Source organism: Misgurnus anguillicaudatus, chromosome 3 (assembly GCF_027580225.2).
Source record: "Misgurnus anguillicaudatus chromosome 3, ASM2758022v2, whole genome shotgun sequence".
Lineage (NCBI taxonomy): Eukaryota > Metazoa > Chordata > Actinopteri > Cypriniformes > Cobitidae > Misgurnus > Misgurnus anguillicaudatus.
The window spans coordinates 22,147,154-22,169,724 of record NC_073339.2 but is presented as its reverse complement, the minus strand read 5'-3'; the positions used below and the strand labels follow the sequence as shown (position 1 = coordinate 22,169,724).

Genomic DNA, 22,571 nt, shown 5'->3' with positions numbered 1-22,571 from the left:
GTATGTTGCATGAATATTTGAAGAAAACCTTATTCTCAGGATGTAAAGATCCTAAACTCTGGAAGCAATATTTTGTATTAATAATTGTGGTATAATTACCATCACCAGGATCCACAATCTCCACAGTGGCTGTATCAGGGTGCTCAAGAACAGCCATCACTGGTTCTGAGAGCTGGATTTCGAACATCTCTGAAGTTTCAAACTCTTGGTCAGTGAATATCTTAACCCTCCAGGTTGCAGTAGTTTGGCCAGGGTTAAACTGCACCTGTTTCTGAGCTTTGCCTCGGAAGTCTTTGTCCACTTTTGCTGTGCCATCCTTGGTGGCAATGCCTTTGAAGTAAAGAAGAAAACTTAGAGACCTAAACATTAGTTGAAATTGGGTGAATAGTACGTGGTGTGGTTTTTGAAAGAATTAAAGAGCCACACAGATCCAAAATCGAAAATGACCTGTATTGCAATGTGTCATGTAGCTGTCAATCAATATAAACAATGTGCAAAGTAGTTGAACCAAAAAGTGCACGATTAATAAAGTTATTGGCTTCTAAAGTAGGGAGTCGACTCTGAATTGCTTAAAAACGAGCAGTCGTATGGATTGAATATCCTGCCTGACTTTATCCACGTAATACCAACACTTTGTACAATAATCTCCGCCTACAGCCTTGCCCGCGGGAGAAACAAAAACTATGAGCTGCCCACAGCTAGTTAGTGTGTAAGCATCATATCACGCTGTGTTTTCCCTGCTGAAAAAAAACAGCATCAAACCAGCATGGACCAACATGGGAATTATGCTGGTATATGCTGGTTTGATGCTGGTTTAGCTGGTGGTCACCAGCATACCAGCACCAAAACACAACATATGCTGGTCTTGCTGGTATGACCAGCATGGGATGCTGGTGCTAATGCTGGTTTGGTGCTGGTTTAGCTGGTGCTAATGCTGGTGCTGATGCTGGTTTGGTGCTGGTTTAACTGGTGTTCACTTGCAAACCAGCAGCAAAGCACAACATATGCTGGTCTTGCTGGTATGCTGTTTTTTTCAGCAGGGTTTAGTTAGTGTTGTTTTCACTACCAAAGGATGAAGATATATGAAGAATCTGTGGTTAAAATGACTTTTTCAAGGAGGGATATACGAAACGTTTGGCTATGAAGAATCAGTGGTAAAATGACTTTTTCACTGAGAGTTTACTAGACGTTTGGCAATGAAAGATGGTTCAGTTACCCACTTTATTTGGAACAACATGCGTCTCCTAACCACAACCTGTAAGTATGATTATAGCTACATACTTGCTTAAATGAGTGTAAAAATTGTATGTCATTGTTTTTATTGCTTGGATTAATGATGAATGATGTCATTGTTTAAACTCTTAATATACTGTCAGAGAGTCACGTTAGCAAGCGGCTAACACATGCTCACTTATGGTTTTGCTATGACCCAGTTAGCTTACATTAATCCTTGAATTAGTGTAAAATGTCATTTTTATCATTATTTTTTTTGCTTGTATTAATGATGAATGATGTGTATTGATGTCGATACCGTCTTATCAGTAAATCATGTTAGCACTAGGTCAATACATGTTGCACTATTGTTGGTCTGTGCCACTGATCTGTGGTCTGTGCGGAGACTCTGTCAGTTGACCAATCAGAGCAGAGTAGCCTACTGAAAGGTGGGGTTTAGGCAGACTGAGTCGTTTAACGGCTTCACACGAATCATTTGGGGATCTCTGAGAAATGGGGTAATTTTAAATTTATATTTTGAGAAAATTACACTGCTTTTTGACCTTGCATGCATTTAAACCTATTGTCCGGGACTTATAAACAGTGATAGGACGCTTAAAATTGGCATCTTACTTGCTCTTTAAACAATAGCTGTGAGCAGTTAACTACCCAAACATTCTTTCACTGCTAAATCTTAGCCGTGTAAGAATGTAGTATAATTTAAGAATAATAAATACATTTAAGTCACAGTTTAAGGCCTGTGAAAATACCAACCAAGTAACTTCTTACAGCTGCAAATAAACATCACATATAAGCATGACAGTAAAACATGTACAGTATATAAGATGTTTAACAATGATTACAGAAGAACAAATGTTTCATGACCTGCATCTAAAAATAAAATGGACAAACCCAACCCATTGGCTTGTAATTTAACTTATTTAGTCTCTTTTTGACCCAATGCTTGCTTGAAAATAACCCAGCATTTTTAATGAATTTTTTATCTGCCTTTTTTACATATACACTTATTTTTGGTGCAGTTTAATTTCTTGTAAACCTTGGAAAATACTTACTAACAAATGATGTCTCTCCCAAGTATCCACGGCGTTTGAGGGTGACCTCTAGAAACTTAGAATCCTCATCCACTATGTAGTAATCCCTGTCCAGAGATATCCAGGCCCAATTCAGACGGAACGGTTGTGGCTTCAATTTGTTGCCCCCTTTCAAACAGAGTAAAGCAATTTAATTGGATAAAGACTATTTGATTACTTGGGAAAAATTATTCAGAAACTTTTTTATCTAAGGATTTTTTCTCTTTCAACCTCAAAAAGAGAAAAAGAAATAGGAATCAAATGAAAAAGGTGGTTTCTTGTGCTACTGGCACCCTTAACCCTTATTATCTTTTTCTCATGAATCATAACAGTAGTGTAAATAACAAAGTTCTGGAGTATGGCGGTGCAGAATAACTTAAAAAGAAATTGAGTTACTGATGTCATCACTAGCTATCACTGTCATCACAAGTCATCCCTTTACATTAAGGAGTTACTGGATTAGTCAGCAAATGCTGTATTTTAACACTTGCTTGAGAATCGATTGAGTCTATATCACTAGCGTAGCCAGAATTCACAATGTGGGTGGGCCCAGAGAAATCAGGTGGGCCTTAACCAAAAAAGCATCTGTTATCAAAATATACAAACACACAACACCAGCTTCAATATATCACCGTTTAATAAGAACAAAAGCCTGTATGGGCCCTATTTTAACAATCTAAGCGCAATGTACAATAAACCAATAAGAGTCTCATCTCCTTTACAAGCCAGTTGCGCTGGCGCCATCCCGATTCCATTTTGGCAGAATTTGTAAACTAAAAAACTGAGCGGAGGAAGAAGTCCACCAGTTTAAGATTGATATTAAAAAATTGCGTTTTTTTATTTGTAATGAAATTGTTATTCTTTGTTATTAAAACCTTTAAAAGTCGTTTTCTTTCAGTCATGATCATTCAAGTAAAAATAGCAGGCTTTTAATTGCTGTAAATGTATTGATAGCCCAGATGATCCTTGTTATCTCAAAGAATATTTTACAAATATGCAAGAAAAGCTTTGTACTTTAAAAATACTTTAAACAGTAGCCAAATTTGTTTGTATTTGAAAAGTTTTGTTGCAAAAGAAATCTTGTTTTTTGGTTGTGCATTCCAATTAATATCAATTCAACTGCAGTTGGTTTGTTTTGATTTAAACCTTCATAACTTAAAAAAATACAGCTAAGTAGCACTATAAAACAAAATTATAACATGATAACATAATAATAATTTGACAAAAAATTTTGTTTTGCAACGAAATTCTTCATTTAAACCTTTAAAAGTCGTTTTCTTTCAGTCATGGAAGTAAAAATAGAAGGCTTTTAATTGTTGTAAATGTATGGATAGCCTACATGATCAGTAATCTCAAAGAATAATTTACAAATATGCAAGAAAAGGTTTGTACTTTAAAAATAGTTTATTTGTAACAATAAATAATTTATAAATGCAATTTCAGCACTAGAACAGCGCTGTGGGTGTTTTGAAATTTAAGCATAACATAAAAACGGTTCTCATCTCATCATATCCACAGGTACAAAGTCATCATATATAATACATCTTTGGGGTAGCATTAAAAAAATTCTAAATAAATGCAATATTTGCATTTGTTTAAAGCAAAACATTTAATTACTTCAGGTGAAGTAATTTAATTTGCTACAGGTGAAGCAGCTTTTTACGCCTTCTAACGTCTCATAATCGGTCCTCATTTATGTATGTCCAAGACACTCAATAATATTTTTTTAAAACATTTTAACATTTTAATCCTTTCATTTATCATATTTTAAAAGTTTGTGTGCTGCTGCACATCCATGTGATAAGCAAATGCGCGTTGCCGTTTATAGGCGCATATGCGCTCATTAAATAACAAAAGGAATATTTCTCCATTGGCAGGTTTTAGTTGGTCAGTGGCGTAGGCTAGTCTATTTTATTTGCCTCAAAATAGCAACGCACCAACAATGCACCTGAACACACGGCCCAGGCCCACCCATAGCTACGCGACTGGTCTATATGATTCTGACTGAAGAACTATAATGACTTTGAAAGGATCTTCATGCTTCTGCAGACCTTTGCTACCATGTGACTTTGATTAACCCTTAAGGCAGTGTTTCCCAACCCTGGTCCTCGGGCACGCCCTCCCAGAAAGTTTTAGATGTCTCCTTATTTAACACACCTGATTTAACTCATCAGCTTGTTAGGGACACATGTTTACCATTTTGGAAGGAGGCTGATGAGTCAAATCAGGTGTTTTAAATAAGGAGACATCTAAAACTTTCTGGGAGGGGGTGCCCGAGGACCAGGATTGGGAAACACTGCCTTAAGGGGTTAAAAGGTCCACTACATTCCTGAAAACTTGTTCTTGAGGTTTGTTCACTTTAGATGTCTTTAGATGGTATTAATTTGACATCACTATGTGACAGAGGACAAAGACTTTTAAGCCTTTTAGTGGTCAAGGGTAGGTGATATGTCACAACTGAAATATAATACTCAAAAACATCACCATGTATTATAAGTTAATCATAAAAAGATATCATTTCATTTAATAAAATGTATGAAGAGAAAAACAAAGGTTATGTTAGTTTAAAACAGTTACTTAACCATAATTTTCTCCTTTGGCCTTTTTTTTATCTCACTTCTTCAGCTTATGTGATGGCTTTGCTTATAAAGAGACTACTACTTTTTGACAAACCTGGAACCAGTCTTATACTTTTGCTTAAAATAAAGTACTTGTTTTTCCTTTATTTATTTGCTTTGTGTTAAAGAAGTGTTTATATTGACATAAGCTGATGGATGTAAAATATGTGGAAGTGGATATTTATCCCTTGTTAAGCTTTTACTGTAGTGTGGATATTGTGCACATTTCAGGCACACTCCTATTTAACCACCACCAAGATGTCCAAACTGTAAATCTGAGCACATTTAACAGGTATTGAAAACAACACTTTACAAAGGCAAACTGCTCACACAGTGAAGAAAATAAACCATGTTTTAAAGGCTCAATGGAAGCTGAAGCGTATCGAAGCTCAGCCAAGTGTCTCTTTCTTCAGGAGACAATTTTCTCAGGCACACTGCCCAGGTTGACTATGAGCTGATATTGAGCTTAGTGGAGCTGTATCAAAGGATTATCAAATAAAAAACATGCAGACAGAAAGCTCCCTTTCAGTTAACCATCCAGCGGTCAGCTGGGTCTGGATAAGGGCACTTTGTCTGAAAGATTATGGAGAATAGTTCCATTTGCAACAAAGACAGTGTCCTACTCTGATGTCTAGGAAGATACTTATCAGTCTATAAGGCTACATTTACACTAATCCCAGATACATTTGAAATTTGTGTTTTTATTTTAAAATGTTCTTCATCCACACTAACAATTTAAAGTGTTTTCCAAAAGCTTATCCACACTGAATTTACAAATCCTTAAAAGTCCTTACGTCTCAGTACATCTAAGATGCGTTATTTACGTCACATGTTTATTTACTTTCTGCCTCTTTGAAATGCAATCTGAGGTATGTAAAAATTACATTAATCTTTAGCAACGCTATCAAAATGGACAGCAGCAAAAGCATTTGCGGTATACTGATGTCCAGCATCTTACTTTGGGCTGAATGGGTTTCATACTGTAGCTGTTTCATGTGACTAAAAACACATCATCGTTTTCGAAAAGCCTTTTGTTTTCACAGTCCACCCTAGTTTTACCCGTTTTTTACCCCATTTTTTATTTTATTCTGTATTAGTTATTGTTCTAATACAAATTATAATCTAATAAATCTAAATGACATGTTAAATGTAAAGATAACTGATGTCTAAACAATTAACACAGATGCCATTTCCAGGGGAAATTTAGCCATCAGAGTTGAGACTAACCTGGGGCCATTTCCTAAATAGTTTTATTGCTAAGAGCGACTACTTCAGGCTTTTGACTCTGCGCTTTTTCCCATTTTTCTCACACCATTTCTTAGTGGTTTTTAGATACCAGGAGAGGGGACTGACAGCTGTAGTCTCACTCCCAGCACTTATACCCTCCCTTGTTCTCCCTTTGTCAGCTTTTATCTATGCATGGGAGCAACAACTGAGACAGACAGCAGGCGCAGCCTGGGTGGCCCAAACCCACTGTCGTGGTTTCTTTCTACACTTGTGTCTACAACGAACAATCAACACAAAATGCATCCCTGTGAAACCAGAATGTTTTCCCATGAGTGTTTTATTTTTTATCTGAATGTTCTTTTAATTTTAATATTATTAGTGAGAATTTGGGTAACAGTGTAAAAGCAATTTTATGATACTTTATCTAATTTAAAGGAGCTGTATTTAACACTGACTTCTAGCAATTAAACTTGGTACCGCAGTTTAAATTCAAAATATTGGAGATGTTTTTCCCTGCCCCCCTTTTAAGTTGCCAGACTCATACAGGAGTGCAACTGACGAAGGAAGACATAATATCTACTTTTTACAATGGCAATTTTTTTTTTTGTCTGTAAATTACAAACCCGCTGGTGTGAATTTTTTCCAAACCAAATCTGCAGCTCATTTCCTCCTTTAATATAAGATTTTTTGCATTAGTGAGTTGTGCTAATGTGTTCAATGCAAAATTGCACAAATGCAATGCTAACTTTAGCATTACCATGGCGGGATAAATTTATCTATGCAATTTCAATAGTTCCCTATAAGAAATCAGTGGTCATGATTTTGTAATTCTGCTCATCTTCACATCAGCACCACTGCTCAACACAGTAGCTGTATGTTTAGAACCTGAGGCATGGGAGGGATTGCTTAAAGAATATCAAGAATCACTGCTAGAGATACTGTATATTGCAAGACTAAACTGGCCCGCTATATAGATGGTTTTAGCAGCAACAACAAACAAATAAACAAACGGCTTTTGTGGACAGAACACAACTACTGGTAGATTTCCACATAGAATCAATATCAACAGAGTTCTTTTACAGTAATTTATTTCTGATAACAAGGGAAATTAATGACAATTAAATTAGTAACCCTAATATTAATGTTTGAATTGTGGCCTGGCAGCCAAACCTCTCCGCAAAGTTGTGTTCCACGCTTAAGGTATTTGTTTCAGAGATCAGTTTTATCACTAGCCAGACCAATAAATAAATACTGTCCGGAAGTTATCAGTTCAGGCGCTTAACCCCGACAACACACGTGTATCCGATGAAACTGTATACACAAATAGCAATGCTAATTATTATTTAATTATTCTTTTTCATTTTATACTTTTCAGTATCAGTTCCCTGTTAAATATTCCAAACTTTGAAATTCATTACAATTCCCTGGACTTTAGGTCATCAGAATTTAAATTCAAATATGGGTCATCTGTGGGACCTGAGGAGCTTTGGCCATTTCCTCTGCATCTAATAATGGCTTCTCACATGCACCGAGCTTGAAAGTCTATGTTAGGCGCCTCATGTAATTCCAGGCATTCCACAAGGGGATATTTGACAACTGGACACTGGCAGGTACTGTACTTGTCCACGTGACATCTGCGGTAGCCAGGCATCTGATCCCCAAAATGCAGGGTGATGAATTATAGCACGACAGACCTGGCACATCCTTTTTGACACCAGTGACCCAAGTTGTCTATGGGCGGCAGTGAGAGATCAAGAGAAAGTACTCTAACGGAGAGGCACCATAGGGTTATCTCAAAGCTCAGATCACAGGGCACATGAAAAACGTTGCCATCTGTGAGCGATAAGAATAACCTTAGATACATCATATCCTCCAGCACTCTTACAAAATCCCATAAATCTGTGAGCTGGAGGGACTAGGGCAATAGAAAGGTGGCTCCAGTGTTTAGTGTGGCTGTGGTGGTCGCTGGCACCATGCAGGAGTATATCTACAATATCTTCTGCATCTTTAAAGAAGAACTAGGAAGGGGGAAGCCCTGGGTGTTCAGCATATCTTGTGATGGCTTTGGGTTACAGACAGGCATAAAGGAAGCTTTGAAAGCAGATCTGTCAGCAGATCTCTGCTCCTTAAAACACACATACCTGTCTGCAATGACTTCCACAGGCACACTGTGTCAGTGTAGCTGGAGCCATAAAACTCAGAGGAAATGCATATCACCATTAAATTAATGATCATGTAACATAGCTCTGCATGTAACTTATGTCCCTAATGAAGAGCATATCTAACTTCCTAATACCTACATTAAGATTTTTATAGGCCTAAACTATTTTTAAACTAAACGAAATTTTACTCATTTCAAATTTTTCAGAATATCATTGGGACTCATTACTGGTTTGTAATGGCACCATAATACTACAACAAAGTTAGTGTTTTCGTCACTTAAGGTAAAGAGGACTTGTGAATTCATACACCCCCAGTTGTGCTCTGTCTGATTGTCTGCTGCTTATACAAGTGGATGGCAATACTTGCATAAAATATAGTACAGAAAAGATTATGACATGGTAGGGCTTTACAGTTTATATAACTGTGTAGACAATAAATAAAATATAGTTGCACAACCCATTTTCTGTCTATCTTACCTATTAAAAATCTTTTCTAAAGTATTAGCCAGTATTCAAAATCATGTCAATGTAATTTTAGTGCCGTGTCTAGACTAAAGGACAGACTTCACTAAATAAACCTGCTCTGTTCTTTTGTATTCACTATGGCCTATGGGTATTTTAGATGCTGTAAAATATTTGATTTTGGATCTAACATGTCCTTCAAGAAATGATATGGGATCTGAGTCTCTTTCATAAAAATCCCAAATGCATTAAAATTGGCTTCTTTTTTAGCTTTGCCATGCTGGCTTCAATATTAGATTACATGAATTATTTGTTGAGTTATAAAAATCTGAGATGACATTAGGGTAAATTTAGTAAATTATGAAGGAGTTTTCATATTTAGGTGATATATTCCTTAAATTCAGTCAAGTATGTTTATACTGCATGCTGCTGACCACTAAAGCTTTACCAACATGTCCAGATTCATCTAAATAGAGAATATTATTTGTTTAATCAGTGTTTGTGTGTGTGTGTGTGTGTGTGTGTGTGTGTGTGTGTGTGGGTGTGTGTGTGTGTGTGTGCATGTACTCTGCAAGTTTAAGTTGTAAGAACAGTTGTTATGCTAAGAAGGCATTTCTAAGGGGCTTTTAAACCTGGTCACTTCATGCGTTTTCTCTTAATGTATATATAGCTATCTGATAGTTAAAAGACCAGGTGTCCTCTGAAACGTTTTCAAGATGGATTTTGATTGTGGACTGGACAAGTGTAAATACATCTGGTTGATGAAACCACATATGTCAGTACATCACTTCTCCCAAATGTAAGCACGTCTCCTGGAAGTTAGTCGGCAAAGAGGCAAACAAACAAAGACAACACGCTTATTGCCTTATAGAGCGACGACAGTGTGTAAAAAAGCTTTCTAGAACCAAAAAAGAGTCCAATGACAAACTCGAATGATATTAAACAAAGAAATAAAACTTTAAGAGTGAGTTTTGTCAAAACTTTTCCCCATCATGGTCCTGTACGTTAAATCAACACACCGTCACTCTTCTGTGCTCTGTATTGCACGCTCCAGCTCATGCAGAGCAAGGAGATGTGCATCCCCTGCAAAACATACAGTACAACATACAGCAAGTGCTGCCTTTTGTTGCATAAACGTTGTCTTAAGTTTTTTTATGACAGAGTATTGAATAGTGTATTTGCATTTTGCGCGGGAGTAGAAGATCCGATTCATATTTGTTTTGCCAAGATGCATTTATGTGGCCAAATGTAAACGGAACAGTTTTTAACCAATACTTGAAGTGACCAGGTGTAAGGGTGCGTCTCATTTCTCTGTCTTACGCCTTCCCCTTACCCCTTCACCTCGGTTTTGCGCGTTCATGTGAGGCGAAGTGGCATCTCAATTGTCAGTTTGATCAAGGGCTAGGGCCAAGGCATAGGGATACATAGCCCTTGAAACGAAGTGTGATAAGGACCACACTTGAAAGAGTGGGGTAAACGTTAACGTAGGAATATCTCAGGAGAGCCGGCATCAAGACGTTTTATTAATGAACGTTGAACTGTCAAGGAGTCGCACAAATGAAAGTAACGTTATTTTCTGCAGTTTAATTGAGATTATATTATGACACTCATGTTTTATGATACTTTTAATAAAATGTTCAAGCGGTTTTAATTGTGATGTTTTTGTTTTGAATCGCTAGTTAAGGCGCTAGCTAGCAGCTAAGTTATGCGCTATTTGTGGAGCTCCGCTCAGGCAATCGATACCACAACCTGAGAAAACGGCTTCTTCTTTGTTTGTCAATGCTTGTCTGTTTACGTAGCAGCCAGTTAGCGGCAAGGGAAGGTGGCGCAAACGGTAATTGAGTGGTGTCTCATTTTTTAGACGAACGATCTGTCTTACCCCTTTCCCCTTTACTCGGTTTCGAGGGCCAAGGGGAAGACGAAGACAAAGGGGAAGGGGTAAATGCCCTAAATCTCTCTCTTACACACACATTAGAATTTCTATAAATACAAGGACTTTACATTACATTGACATTACATTGGTTTCCTTTATTACAGAGTTAATAATTTTCCTAACTTTTAATTTAGCAAATGTCATGCTTTCCGACATTTTAAGGCTTTCCAAAATCTTTCTACATCCAATTACCTCATAATATTGGTCAAACTAGTAAACACACATTTGTTTCACTATATCAGGGAGACATCTCATAGCGCTTCTATCTACTAAATTCAAACTTCAACCCATTGTTTTTGTCTGTCTCAATATTTCTATTAGGACAAAAATTGTAACTCACAAGTGCAGCCAAACCTATACACACACCCTTACACAAAAACAAATGACTACCTAATACAAAAAATATTTTACTATGTACACTTAGATTAAATAAACTCTCTTCCCTGTCCTACATCATGCACTATGATCTTATTTTTGTGTCTCCTGCTAAAAAGCCTCTCTCCATATTTGTTTGCAATGAGAAAACTTGATTACTAAGAATTATTTAAGTCAAGGGTAATGGTGGAATTGTCAGGAAAAACAGACAATATTTTTAAGACATGATATCATTTTTCTAAACATGCTTCATGGAGTTTAAATAAGGCTTAGAAGCTTAGGTTCTAGGAACTCAGAAAGTGGTAAAGCTTTATTCACTTTATAATGTTTGACAAAAAATAACTGCAAACCTAAAGGAATTACCTTCAGCACAATTGACTTAAATGAGCAACTAAAAGCTTTGGAATTCCAACACAGCTATAATGACACATGACACTTTCAGTTAATGAGAGGGACAAGAAAAAGAAATTCTTACCATTGTCTTCCACTACAAAGTAAAATATGTCACTTGTGGCATTGGACCCATCCAGAAGCACATAACAAATCTTCATATCATCAATATCAGCTAATAACAAAGGGAAAAGATAAGTTGGAGATTAATTTGTTAAGACACAATTCCCTATTGTATTATATTTCATATATACGTGACATGTTTTGCATTATATATTCAGATGACAACAATTACATACAGTAAGCTCTTACCCTGTGAGAAGGACTTGATGCTGTCATTGCCCGAAGCACTATTCATGATAAAGCCATGGAGAGGGCTCTCGGTCACCACATACCTAAGCACTTTGTTTGGGCTGTCTCTGTCCTCAGCCTTTAAAGCTTTGCTGGTAATCATAAATCCAAGGTGCCCTGTGTGAAGGACTCTGAGAGTGGGTGCTGCTTTGTTGACAACAATTTGAGGCACTCCATTGTCCACTGTGTTGATATGAATTTTCATCATCTGAGGCTTACGAGTTTCATATACAGTATTGGGGAAGACATAAAAGTCAGTGTGAGTTCCATCTGTGACTGTGAAGGAGAAGCTGTCTTCATTTGTCTCTGTCCCATCGTGATTGTAGGTAATGAGATTTTCATTTAGGTCCTGCTTCGTGAAAGATGTAATGACTTGAGTTCTGTTAAACAAAAGTTGACCATGAACTGGCACTTGAGTCACTATAAACCTCAAGAAGTTGTCTGGTGTATCACGATCCTCAACTGTCAGTTCAAAGGGTGTGATCAGCTTGCTTTCACCTTCCTCCAGCAGCAGATTATTGATGCTTAGGACTGGCTTTTTGTTGTCGACATCAGTAATGGATACACGGAAAGTGCGGAACACAGGGTTGTAGCCGTCCGTCACCTCAAACTCAAAGCTGTCCATCTTCACTTCATCATCAGATGTGTGGATGTAGTAAATTTTGTTGCCTGCTAGCTGCAGCTGAGTAAAGGTGGAAATAGGCACACCTGGGAGATCGGTACATTCCAGATGGCCTCTACTTGGAGCACGAGTAATGCTAAAACTTAGATATTCATCTGGACTGTTGATATCAGTTGTGCTGAGAAGGTCTGTGGTTAGGGTGACTTTACCACCCTCTTTGAGGGTCACACCCTTGTTGATAACATCAGGGAATACCATATCAATGCTGCCAATATTAATGTAGAAATAACGATCTATGAGTGGATTAATTCCATCAGTTACATCAAACTTTAGCAGGTCGCGGATACCTTCCTGGCCTGTGTGAACATACTGAATCAACTGTCTGTCTAGTTCATCCTGAGTAAAATTCATTCCAATGCTAATATTGCCGATGACAACTCCGTGCTTGGTTATTCGCTGGAGGTAGCCCTGGCCGGGGCCATAACGGACAACGTAAGTAAGATATTTGTCCTCGGAATCTAAATCTGTGGCCTTCAGGACTTTGTTGCTAATTACCTTGGTTTCTCCGATTTCTACTTCCAGACCATCATTGATTGCCATTCTTGGGGTTTCATCATCAACAGGAATCACGATTATGACAACCTTTTCCTCAACAGTATGTTTTCCATCAGTGAGCCTAATTTCAAAACTATCTTCCTTGGTTTCAGAGTCATCATGCTCATAAACAATATTAGATGCCTCCTTGATCTGCTCTAAGGAAAATGTCACTATTGGAACTGTCCCAGTGCTCAACTGCTGAACTATGTTTCCATGTTTGGGATTTTTTATTATTTCAAAAGATAATTCATCACCTGGGATGTCTGCATCAGCAGCATTTAAAATAGGAGTGTCAATTACCAAGCTCATTCCCTCCATGACGACAAACTCACGGATGAATATCTCTGGCTTTTCATCGTTGGCTGGGATGATGACAATGGGGAAAAAGTGCCTCTCTGAAAAGTTAATACCATCAGAGCAGCGGAAAGTGAATCTGTCCTCCACTGGCTCCACACCCTTGTGAATGCTTTGGACGTAATAGATGTGGTTGAGACCAACATCCTTAATAGTAAAAGCAGTGATAGCAGTGCCTGCTCTAGATTTTTCAGACCCTGGAGCTGGGGAAATGTTCTCCACATAGCCAGATGTGGACTGAACAATAATAGTGCACAAGATATCATCGTTATTAGTGTCAATATCCTCAGCTTGAATGTGCTCTAATGTGATAGCATTTTTTTCTCCCTCTACGACTACAAACTGGCTGCCCACACTAACAATAGGTGGAATACTGTCTAAAGGTAAGATGGTGACATGTACACGAACTCCTTGGACTTTGTTGCCACCAACAACCCATTCATCAGACATGTCAGATATAGTGAGGTTGAAGGAGTCATGCTCTTTTATAGGGCCGATTTCACCGCTAGTGTGAACATAGACGACCGCACCATTAATTATGTCTTGCTGAGTGAATCGCTCAGCACGAGCTCCCCTAACCATTATTTCTCCCAACTTAGGATGCTCCTCAACTATGAATGTGAGCATGAGGTCATCTGTGTCTTCATCATGACCCTGGATGACATTGCTGGTAATTTCTGTTGCACCATTCTCAAGTACATCGATGGAGGCCCCTAACAAACCGGCTGGTAACTTAATGGTTGGAGATTCGTCATCGACAGGTTTGATGCTAAGCTTAATGACAATTGGCACTTCATGGAAGCCATCGCTAATGTCTAGCTTAATGACATCACTGAGAGATTCTTCACCACTGTGGATATAGGCCAGTCGACTGTTTTCAATGTCCTCCAGCACAAACGTCTCTCCATTAGACATGTCAATTCCCAAATACTGCAGCTGTCCAAACCTTGGAATCTGGGTCACTGTGAATATAATATGGTCATCCTCAGTGTCCTGGTCAGAGGCATCTAATTCATTTTTGGTTATTATAAAGGTATTTCGCTCCAGAACAGTGAAACCAGTGTTGATAATTACAGGGGGTTTGTTGTCAACAGGCTGTAAAATGATTGTAAAAACTCCATCAACAGAATTGCTAGCAGTGTCCTCCACACTAAATGTAAACTGGACCATTTTTGGAGTAATACCGAGCTCTTGGTCTGGGGGTTTGTATGCCACTTTATGGTGGTTGACCTGAGCTTGCGTAAACTCACTTATGATAATGTCAGGGCTGTCAGTCAGTACAATGGCACCAAGAGGAATCGGGTTGTTTTCATCTGTGTCAGTAGGAGGTTTGATAATGGTGTACTTAAGGTCCCTGTCATCACAGTCTAGATCTGTGTAACGTAGAAACGTCTTCTTAAAAAATGTCAGCTCATATTCTTTGACTGTCATGTGTAGTGTTGTGCCAGGGTAAAGCTCTGGAGGTATGTCATCCACTGGATGGATTTTAATGGTGAATGTGTGCTCTCCTGATTGATTTGGTGGGTCGTTGTCATCCTGGACTCTGAAGACAAACTGGTCAATCACAGTGGTTGTACTGTGAGGTCCTTTGTGACGATAAAACAGCTTTCCATCCAGAATATCCTGCTGGAACCATTCTGTCACCACCTGTTCAAACATCTCATCTGTTGCACTGAATTTCCATGCAGATGGGTCTAGTGGAGGCTCCACCTGCTTAAGGATCAGCTCGCCAATTGCAGAGTATGGCTCTTCTAATATAAATTTAATAGTTGAATCTTCTGAGTCAATGTCAGTAGCACTCAGGATAAATGGGGAAATCTGCATCACTTCATTTTTAAATAGCACAATCCCAGTATTGGCATTTATAATGGGGGGTTCATCGTCGGTGGGGGCAATTGTAATGGGGAATAAAAACTCTACCTCATTACTGCCATCAGTCATCCTGAATATAATGTTATCACTGTATGTATCACTTCCATCATGCTGGTATAACACAATACCAGCATCCAGATCAGCAGGTGTGAAAAATTTTCTTTGAGACCCCAACACTGTTAGCTCTCCGTGTTTTAATCCATCAACTACAGTAATCTTCACATTATCAAGATTGTCCTCATCACTAATCTCTAAATTTTGCGAACTGGATAGGGATCTTGACTGACCCTCAAAAAGCAGCTGCCCTGTATTTTTTGTTACAACTGGGGCTAAAGTGTTCATTGGTTTTACAACAATCATGAAAGCAAAAGGATCAGAAACAGCTCCATCAGTATCAACAATTTCAAATTCAATCTGGAAAATCCGTTCTATATCTGAATCCTCAGAGGGAGGCTTATAAGCGATTTTCAGGTCTTTAACATCTCTCTGATAAAATGATGTGATTGGCTGATTTTGATCATCTGTGCTGATGATATAGCCCTGCTGATAGCCAAGGGGAGAAGTTATGTTAAAAATTAATTGATCAGATTTTGATTCAATGTCCTCAGCTGCCAGCATATCTAAAGTAATAGCTGTCATCACAAATTGGTCAATCTCCATCATCATCATAGATATAAAGCTAGGCTTCGGTGGTGTATTTTCAGTACCCTCTTTGATTCTAACCATTATCTGAAAATGCTCCTGTTGAATAATATTACCATCATTGTCTTGTACCTCTACTAGCATTGGAATGTAGTCTCTGTTAGGAGAATTGGTAGTGGCAGTGTGTTGATACTGAATTCCCTTCTTGAGAAAATCATCACAATCAATCATCTGGCCATTAATTGAGTTATCAGTAAGAGTGCCATACCTGGGAAGTTTGCCAGCACCAGCTAGTGTGGTCACCTTGCATTTTGTGACACCATCTTCAAAAGCAAACTCCAAAGTTTTTTTGTCAATTGGGTTGCTTAGCCCATTAAGCTTGTCCACAACTAAAGGTATGTTACGTGTGAGAATCTCCAGTTGCTGAAAAACCACCTCTACTTCAAGAAGGAAAGGAACCACCACAGTGTCTGTGTGGGAGTCATACCTCAACTGCAGTTTTATGTGGTCCTTGCTGGGGCTCCGGGAACCAAAGTGGGTGTATTTTACTTCTTCTGCTCCAAAAGCACAGGGGAACTTCTTAGGTGTTAACATTCCAGGTCTCTGTGCAAGTGGGTCATTGTCCAGCACTGTAATGTGACAGCGGTCTCCTGTATGCACTTCGGTCACAAGGTCATTGACAGGGTCCAGATACACAGAGCGTCCAAAGGGAACTCTAATTCCATTGTTGGCTACCAAGATTGTTTCAGCACTAGGTCCAGATTGGTGCCTATGATGAAAAACTCTGTCAAAAGGATTTGAATTCACTGTAGAGAGACAACATCCTAATGAAAACAATGCAAAGAGGCATTTCAGAAGTGCTCTTGCTGTACTCAACCTCTCTCTTTGCAGACAACCAGCCATATTTATAGCTAGTTGCACTGCACTTTTGAAAATAAAATAGATGCACTACAATGTCCTGGTATAAAAATGTAAGATGGTCCCCTTGATTTCGCAATGCCTGGTGTTTTCTTCACTTTTAGTCCCATTCACACACAGCACAGTGCTGCCAGCCTACTGAAGCTCTGCAGGTAATACTTAACAAGAGAGATAGTGACAGTGCAAAGCTCCACCCCATGTCCAACCTCTCTCATGGCTAAATGAAGGCAGCACATTGGACAGCCTCCCAAAGCATTGCATTCACTATAACCCTCCCATTTTTTCCCCTTTTACCCACCAAAGACAGCACGTAACTTAGAAAAAAATGGTTTATAATAGGATTACTGACAAGATATCTAGATATCTTACAGAGAACTAAAATTGAAGACTAATTGAAAGGTAAAGGAAAATAGAAAAAAAAAAAAACATTTGTGTGTGATACTCTTTGAGACAAATATTTTAAGAAATATGATTGCCCTGGAATTCTTTTGTCAATTTATATGAACTTTGGTTCATATTTTTTCATTAACAGTTTTGTCCTTAACCATTTAATCTGGTATTTATTAATATTATTTTATAAATATTAAAGCCCGAAGATATTGGTGAAAAGCAGCGACAGCGCCTTCTGTTGGAGTGACAGAGACTTCAGAATATATTTGTTTTTACAGTTTATAGTCTAATGCTTTTTTGATGAATTGATGTGTTTGAGTTACTTACTATCGTCTGGTTACATGCCTGTAACTTGGGGGGTCATCTTATGGGACTGTTGAAAGGTCAAGCAACACACTTCTCAGTCCAGTTGGTTAAACAGGTGGACAGAGGGCACCCAAGGACCGTTTATTAAAAACAATAAATCCTGCAGGTTCTTAATCCTTAATTACTTTTTAAGTAATCTTTCATTTTTCCAGTTACACAAGCATCCATGTATATTATCTGCAGAGCTAAGTTGTTGAAAGATATGCCACTTAATTTGTCAACCATCAACATAGTGTGACATGTGGCTTGATTCAAAGTCATCCTAATAGGCGTGATGTCCTGCTGCCTGTCTAAAAAAATCCTCTCATATAATTTTATTTCCAGAGAGTCCAAATATATCTTTTTGCGATTGCAGTAACTGGGGATGAAATTTTAAATATCTCCAGCGGATGAGGATGGAAATCCCCCATGTCATGAATGCATTAAGTTTATCCCTTAATATGACACATGATTTAACACACAAATTCAAGCAGCCATAAAATGGAAAAAAAAAAGGGATATTAATCATTCGTTATTTTTTTTTATTTTTATTTTATTTTATTTTATTTTATTCTTACAGAATTGCCAACTTCAAAAAGCAGAGCTTTTGAAATTATTCTTTATTTTACGTTTTTATGTTGTGCCCTAGCTTAGCATGACCTAGCTGAAGTGAGAATCATGGTAGATACTTGAGAATACATACTGTGTATGGAAACCTTGTGGGCGCATCTAGATATAAATACCCTCTTTCCATTTATGGAGCAGTGTTTCAAATGGATATATGGCAATTGATACCACCTCACATATCCAATTAAATCACCAATAATATTTTTGTTTTGCTCATCATTTTCTCAAATACCTAACATTCCCTAGTTTATTAGAACTGGTAAATTTAAATGAACTGAACATAAGTATTAACACGCCATTTACACACAACAAGATATCTGTACATGTGTTTTGATGGTTAACTATGCCTCTGGACAGAGTTCATCACAGTACCCAAATTAATTTTCAAAATAGTAATACACCTAGAAACAATATATGTCATTGCCCTATGCTACTAAAGACAGAATGCACATACTATACTGTATGAACTCTATTAATCTTTACTAATACGCGTTAAGATTTAATATTGTACTCTGACCCTCGCCAGGTCTAGATGTATAGGAAGTGTTCTAAAATCCCACCCATGCATGGGTTTGTATAATTTATATGACCTGGGCCTTTCAGCACATTGTGAACCAGAAATCCCTTGGATAACACAAAGCTCACAAATTTTCATATATAAATATACACATTTAACAATGCAAGTTGTAAAACGACCATTCCGCTAATGAATTGTATGATGCCTTTAATAACACAAACCAAAATAAAGGGCACTCTGTTTATTTCGATACATGTTTTGGACAACACTACACCACTCTTGGCAACGCTTGTGAAAAACCCCTGTTAGTATATGCTGAATACCCAGCATACCATGGGTGTTTGATGAGTATGTTTCTATTTTGTCGCTTTGCTAAAATAACTGCTGGTGTGCTCATAACCGACATATACTCTAGCACCAAAGTGGACTCTTAGTGTAGTTCTGAGTGGTTTGTGAAAGCCAGCCTTCTGCATTATAAATGTAAACTTATCAATTAAATGAAATGTATGCACAGTTGATTTAAAAATTTTAGCAATTCATTTTCTACAACAGAAACATTTTTGGTAAACTTGGACAATTTGAAAAGAAAAACTACATCTTTTTATTGTTAAATGTCATAGCAATCATTATTAAGAGTAATCATTAAGATCCCATATTGAACATTTCACAGCTTTACAGTATGTAAGACATATTACCATATATATATATATATATATATATATATAGCTACATTCGGCTGCGCACAGCAGTTGTGACCATATATCATATATCAAGATACATAAATTACAAACAACGCTACCAGCACTCAACCCTTCACCTCTTCAGCCATAGTGTAAGTCAAGCATGCTAACAGACAACCTGCTACTATGTCAATACTGTCACAGGCAAACACAAGAAGGGTGCCTCCCCATAAAATGGAAATGTTGTCAAAAATGTTGACAGACACTTGCATCTCACTCAGCACTTGTAAATAAATTCTGTTATCTGCAAAGCAGTCAATCTTCAGTACAACGATTTGTTTTATAATAAGATTAAATAACCTAAGAGTTATATCGTCGCTGTCCGATGAAAACCACGTATGTCCGTTTGGCCGATTTTGAGATTTTTCGACGGATTGAATGTCCAGGTTCATTTCCATATACAGTATGCGTCACATACCTAAATGGCCAATGAAAAGTTGTGAAATCATGTCATCTGATTTTCACGTATATCCATTTGGTGTCAAAGCTGTCAATCACGCGGCGTATCTCCCGCCTGTGAAGCGTCTCGCCGGTCTGACGTAAAGTTTCATCGAAGCTCAGCACTGGATATAGCCGAATAAACATAACCTGTGAGACAATATCTTTCCTTCATCGAGGTAAACGTTCCCCCTGACGCCAGACGTATGTCTAGGAGTGACTAAATAACGGTAGGACTACGCAAACAAAGTATCTGTCTAGCATAGTGTTATTTACGCTGGGGACATCCCACCGCTTTTTGAAGGCATTTTGTTAAAATGTTCTGAAAAATCAAGCGATGCTTAAGACTGGTTTTGTGGTCCAGGGTCACATATGTTGCGTTGTATGCTTATGGTGTGTTTTCTTGTACATATGAAATTCATTGTAATCATTTATTAAACGCGCTGCTGTTTTCTACGGTATGGTGCTTTGGTATTGTTCGGTTGAGCTGGTGTTGCATGGACTTTGTTGAGGGTTTTATGCTGAGTATTTTCTTGTTGTTGACTAGCCTACGCTATGCCCATTTTTGATGCACTGTTATTCAATATTTTTCCCCGTCCTGCAATAATGTTTTTATCTGATCTTTTGTCCCCACCACTTTTCAACACAAACTGACGCCCCTGCTGTCTAGCATTACCATGTCAGTGTATTGATTCATTGTCCCTTCATAGCTTGCAAGAGACATTTAATACACTTATAATTAATATTAAATAAAGTAAGCGTGTTGAACTAAGACGTAGGCTATTTAATAAACTGAACGTATTCATCTGTCAATATGAAACGCGACTTGGGCATGCTAATTAATGATCGGAAGAACGCGTATCGACCACAGTTACTGTAAAATATTCACGTATGTCCATTTAAACTTAATTTTGGTCAAATGTGGATTATATCATTACACTGGCAAGAATATGGTTACATGTAAAGATGCCGTACCAAGTATGACAACGCTACATTTAACTGCTTTTGATATAAGGTGTTTTTTTCACTTCCTGAAAAGTAACTGTTTTGGACATACGTGAGTTTCATCGGGCAGCGACGATATGGTAAAGAGCATCCTAATACATTGTTATTTCATTGTCAGGGACAACCTCACCCCTAAAGTAGTAATCATTATACATTATATAAACTTTGGTTGGTTTAGTTCAAGGCAGGTTCAGTGGAACAAGTATTGTATTTTCCGAAATATAAGTTACACTTTTTTCGTAGTTTGGCTGGTCCTGTGACTGATATTCAGGTGAAACTTATATGTCAAAATTAATTAATATGAACCAAGAGAAACTAATACAGTCTACAGCCGCGAGAGTCCGCTATATGCTGCTCCTGTATTTATGTAATTCAATGGATTCAGTGATGTGGAATGACTTCGGGAGGTTGGTGAACTTGATTTGGCTTATGATGTTAAATTAGTCTATTCAGCCTCCCAGGTATGTTCTGTATGCTACTGTGTATCGTGTATATAACTGTTAATGTTACTTTAACATGTACGGACACCTATTCAGCCTGCTGTTCTGTGTGCTATTGTTTAGTTGAATAACTTCAGATTAACTTTTCAGATTAAATGTCTGTTCTTGGGCTTGGATTTTGTAAAATAATTTTCTAAATAAATGCGACTTATGGTCCACTGTGACTTATGTATGTTTTTCGTCTTCATGATGCATTTTTGACTGATGCGACATACACTCCAGAGCGATTTATAATCCGGAAAATACGGTACTCAAAGTCATGGCAGTTATGCTATTCAGCTTTACCAGCTTTAGCCAACTTTCTCTGTCTTAGAATAACTCCTTCCCAGAATGGACACTAACATTTTCACATTGCTTTCGCACATTGCAGCATCCCAATCATCCACTGCAGTAAATATACACATCATATAAATAGAGGGTCATGGGATAATTTACCCCTCTGGATCAAGCACTGGGTGAATTAGTAGGGGGTGGCTATCTGCCTAGAAGTGCCACCACTCCCACTGCAATCACGTCAGGATTCTATTGCTACCTCGCCTCATTTCCTACCTGACCACAGAAACCATACAGGAAAATGCTGGTGTACTGGTGGACCACACGGTCTTGGCTAGTGTCTTAAAGAGCACCTATTTCATTGCTAAAAAACAACGTTATTTTGTGTATTTGGTATTATACAATGTGTTTGTGGTTTAAGGTTCAAAATCCCATTATTTTCCACATTCCATACATTTTGTAGCTCCAGATTTCCATCTTTTCCTGAAATGCACTGATTTTGTACAAAACTCATCGATTTAAAAAGCGCTGTGTCCCTGATTGGCGAGCCAATCTGTACATTGTGATTGGCCTGAATACAGACAGAAATGTGACGCTCCTTAACATGTTTGAAAGATTTGCTCATAATGCAATGCTAACAGGAGTTTGCTTACAGGCTGAGTCTGAAGCGGGAGAAATTATGATAATGTAGGTCTTGTCACATCACCAATTCCAGGAAGTAAACTGTTGCCTACAAACCATGTGTTTGTTGTAGTCCAAGAAAAGAAATGTATTTTGGAGAAGATAACTTGCGTTATTGTTTACTTTGGGGTATGTACCTTTTGCATATTGTTAACATGTACTAATACACACTTACACACCAAAGGAAATGTAAAATCGTGAATCGGACCATAGGGGCTCTTTAATTATC

At 37.9% G+C, this 22,571-nt stretch overlaps 1 protein-coding gene across 1 annotated transcript in view; it reads right to left on the bottom strand.

Moving 5' to 3' along the window:
- frem3 (Fras1 related extracellular matrix 3) overlaps positions 1-17,033 on the bottom strand; it is a 32,344-nt gene extending 15,311 nt beyond the window's left edge. Inside the window, exons 1-4 of the mRNA XM_055205134.2 lie at positions 11,783-17,033; positions 11,556-11,645; positions 2,286-2,432; positions 100-330 (exon numbers count right to left, since the gene is read on the bottom strand). Coding sequence (XP_055061109.2) covers positions 100-330; positions 2,286-2,432; positions 11,556-11,645; positions 11,783-16,811 — 5,497 coding nt within the window. The 5' untranslated portion in view covers positions 16,812-17,033. The remainder of the gene's footprint in view (positions 1-99; positions 331-2,285; positions 2,433-11,555; positions 11,646-11,782) is intronic.
- Between the last annotated feature and the right edge of the window lie 5,538 nt (positions 17,034-22,571).